Source organism: Egretta garzetta, unplaced genomic scaffold (genome assembly GCF_000687185.1).
Source record: "Egretta garzetta isolate BGI_Z169 unplaced genomic scaffold, ASM68718v1 scaffold799, whole genome shotgun sequence".
Lineage (NCBI taxonomy): Eukaryota > Metazoa > Chordata > Aves > Pelecaniformes > Ardeidae > Egretta > Egretta garzetta.
This window is the reverse complement of record NW_009260759.1, coordinates 47,706-50,529: the sequence shown is the minus strand read 5'-3', so window position 1 is coordinate 50,529 and position 2,824 is coordinate 47,706. Positions and strand designations below refer to the sequence as shown.

The following is a 2,824-nucleotide window of genomic DNA, read 5'->3' as shown; positions in this document are numbered from 1 at the left end:
GTCGGCGGGCACGCGCGTGGCGGGTCAGCGTGCGTGGGGCTGCGTGTGGGGCGTTCATGGGTGCCCACCCGTAGAGGTGCACGCGTGCGTGCATGGCTGGGGGCAGCACACCGCGTGACTGGGGATGGTGCGTGCATCCCTCCATGCGCGTGCACACGCGTTTGGGACCTGCGTCCCATGAACGCCGGGGCTGGATGGACAGAGCGCCCACCCTCGTCCCGCAGCCAAGCCCACCGCCACCCACGCCGCTCCCCACACCTCTGGAGATGACCTTCCCAGGGAGTCCCATGGCCAAGGCTGGTCCCATGGCCAGTGCTGGCCACAAGCAACAGCCCATGGAGCCCAGCCCTGTGGTCAGGGATCCCAGCTGGACCCCAGCACAACAGGGTGGGGGGGTTCAGATCTCCTGGTGTCCCCCCCCAGGCAGCCCCTCACCACCACCACGTTGAAGACCACAGCAATGGAGACGACAGCCCTGGGGCGATGCTGCTTGAAACAAGACCACAACTTTATTTGAGCTAAAAACCCGATTCTGCTTTCTTTACAAAAGGATAAACATTTGCTCTCAGTACAAAAGGGAAGAAGCCCCAGGACCCAGGGGCTGGGCAGGGACCTCCGGAGCTCAAGTCATCTCCAAATTCCCAACTCTATACAAAACACCTCTGCAAAAACAGGGAGGTTTGGCCAGCCGGGCTCGCAAGGCCAGTGGGACATCAAAAATAGTTGCCTGGATTTTTTTTGAAAACAAAAATAGTTGCATAGCCTTTAAAAGTTATTGCTCATATAGAAATGCAAGGGAGGAGGCACCATCTGCCTCCAAAATCCACGAAACGGCCACGTTAAGGACGTAGTTCGACATTAAATATGTAACCCCTTGGTTAAATACTTGGTTCCGTCACCAGAAAAGAGACCGTGAGGGCGGGGAGAAAATAAATTAAATAAATAATGGCAAATAAATAATCCGGGAGCAACAGCACTGCAAAAACCGCACGTCTCCACAAAGCTAACTCCGACTAAGCGCTTGGAAGTCATCCGGAAAATGAGGAGGTTGTTCGGCACGTTCCACATTTGGTGTAAAATGGATGGAAATAAATTCGACACCACCACCCCCCCAAACACACACACACACACAGAGTAAATAATAAATAAACTGGGAAATAAAGACACAACTTCTTCTGGCAGGAGGTCGGCGGGACATGGGTGGTAATAAATAACAACTACAAACCGTAAGAAGATGTGGCCCTCATCAGGGTTCAGCTGAGAGCTCCTCTTCCAGCCAGGATATTTGTGCTCTGATGAACGGTCCCTTAACGAGGTTTCAAGATCCATGTGCTGATAATCTCATGCTGGTTGTAGGTCACAGGAGAGGTCTGAGGCTCAGGAGAGGACGGGCAGGAGGTCAGCGCAGGAGAGCGGTGGAGGGACCATCACAGAGAAGCTCTGAGCCTGGCTGGACCGCGCCATCCCTGGGTGATACGGTGGCAACAAAGGTTAAGGTTCTCCATTGAGTTGGAAGCTTCAAGGAGGAGCAACCGCGTTGGTCTTCTGCAAGTGGGCCAGATCATTCCCACCTCTGCCAGGCTGCCTGGCCATGGCCCCATCACCACGACCATGACCCCATCAGAGCGTGTGGAAGGGGAACTGGGCAGGAGGGGCTTGTCTCCACCTGATGCGAGACGGAGAGGTGAACCCATGCCCACCACTCCAGGGGAGGGAGGAAGAGGAACCATAACACCTTGGCAATGGGTGATCCCAAGTGCTGGAGTGCGTTCAGGCAGAAAGTCCTGCAGGGTGAAGTCACCTTCATGAGCATCTCTGGGGAAGAGGGAGTGGGAGGCAACGGCTCAGCCTTCGGTGGCGGCTGCTCAGAGTTCAGCTGTCAGGAAGGGTTCGCGTGGCTCCTGGGGACAGCTCAGAAATCACCAGGATGGCACCAGCACAGACCTGCTGGGAAAGGACCGGAGGGCCAGCTGAACCTCCCACAGCGATATCCTGCAGAGATGCTCCGAAGTGTCTCACCCTGTAGCGGCTATATCCTTGCTCCAGTTGTGTCCGTTCTAGAAACAGCTCCACGACATGGCTGAACTTCTCTCTGCGTCAAGAATTTGGGTCTAACTCTGCTTTGCTATTCATTGAAGATGGCATTGAGCTGAGGCCCGGCCACGTGGTGTGGGTAGGACTCATAGCTCATGTCTATGGGGATCTCGTAGCGGGGCACTGTGTTTTGGAAGTGAGAGGCATGTCCATGGGCTCCAGCCAGGCTGACTGAGGGATAGTGGGCCATGAAGGTGTAGGATTTATCCAGGTCTGGAGACCCATCTTGCTTCAAGGAGAAGTTCCCGCTGATGCTCAGGGGCGGCGTCAGGGGACCCTCATAGGGGGGAGTGGTGCAGTCAGAGGGATGGTTTCCAAAGGAAGCATCCACCAAGCTCTTGAAGGTCGGAGGCTTTAAATGCAGCAGATGTGTTTCCATGGTCCCATAGGGTGGGCTTGGCAGCCCCGGGGACTGGTAGCTGAAGGAGTGGCTGGATATGGCCGATTCACACACTGGGGACTTCTCTTCATGCTTCTCCAGGAACAAGGTCTGCGGTCCCAGCTGCAGACAGCCAGCCACCAGGTTGCTGGTGGGCTGGGACAAGCCCTTGCAGAGCATCTCCACAAAGCTCTTCCCTTCAGGAGTCTGTCCCGTCTCGAGCACCTCAGACAGAGCCCAGATGTAGTTCCTTGCAAGCCTCAGAGTCTCAATCTTGGACAATTTCTGAGTCTTGGAGTAGCAGGGCATCACCCTCCTCAGGTTGTCAAGAGCATCGTTCAGACCATGCAT

General features: G+C 55.4%; 1 protein-coding gene across 1 annotated transcript in view; it reads right to left on the bottom strand.

Annotated features, from left to right (window-relative positions):
• Positions 1 to 2,125: 2,125 nt before the first annotated feature.
• Positions 2,126 to 2,824, bottom strand: part of NEUROD4 (neuronal differentiation 4) — a 960-nt gene continuing 261 nt past the window's right edge. The window contains exon 1 of the mRNA XM_009646011.2: positions 2,126 to 2,824. This exon is cut by the window's right edge and continues 261 nt beyond it. Within this exon, the coding sequence (XP_009644306.1) occupies positions 2,126 to 2,824 (699 nt within the window).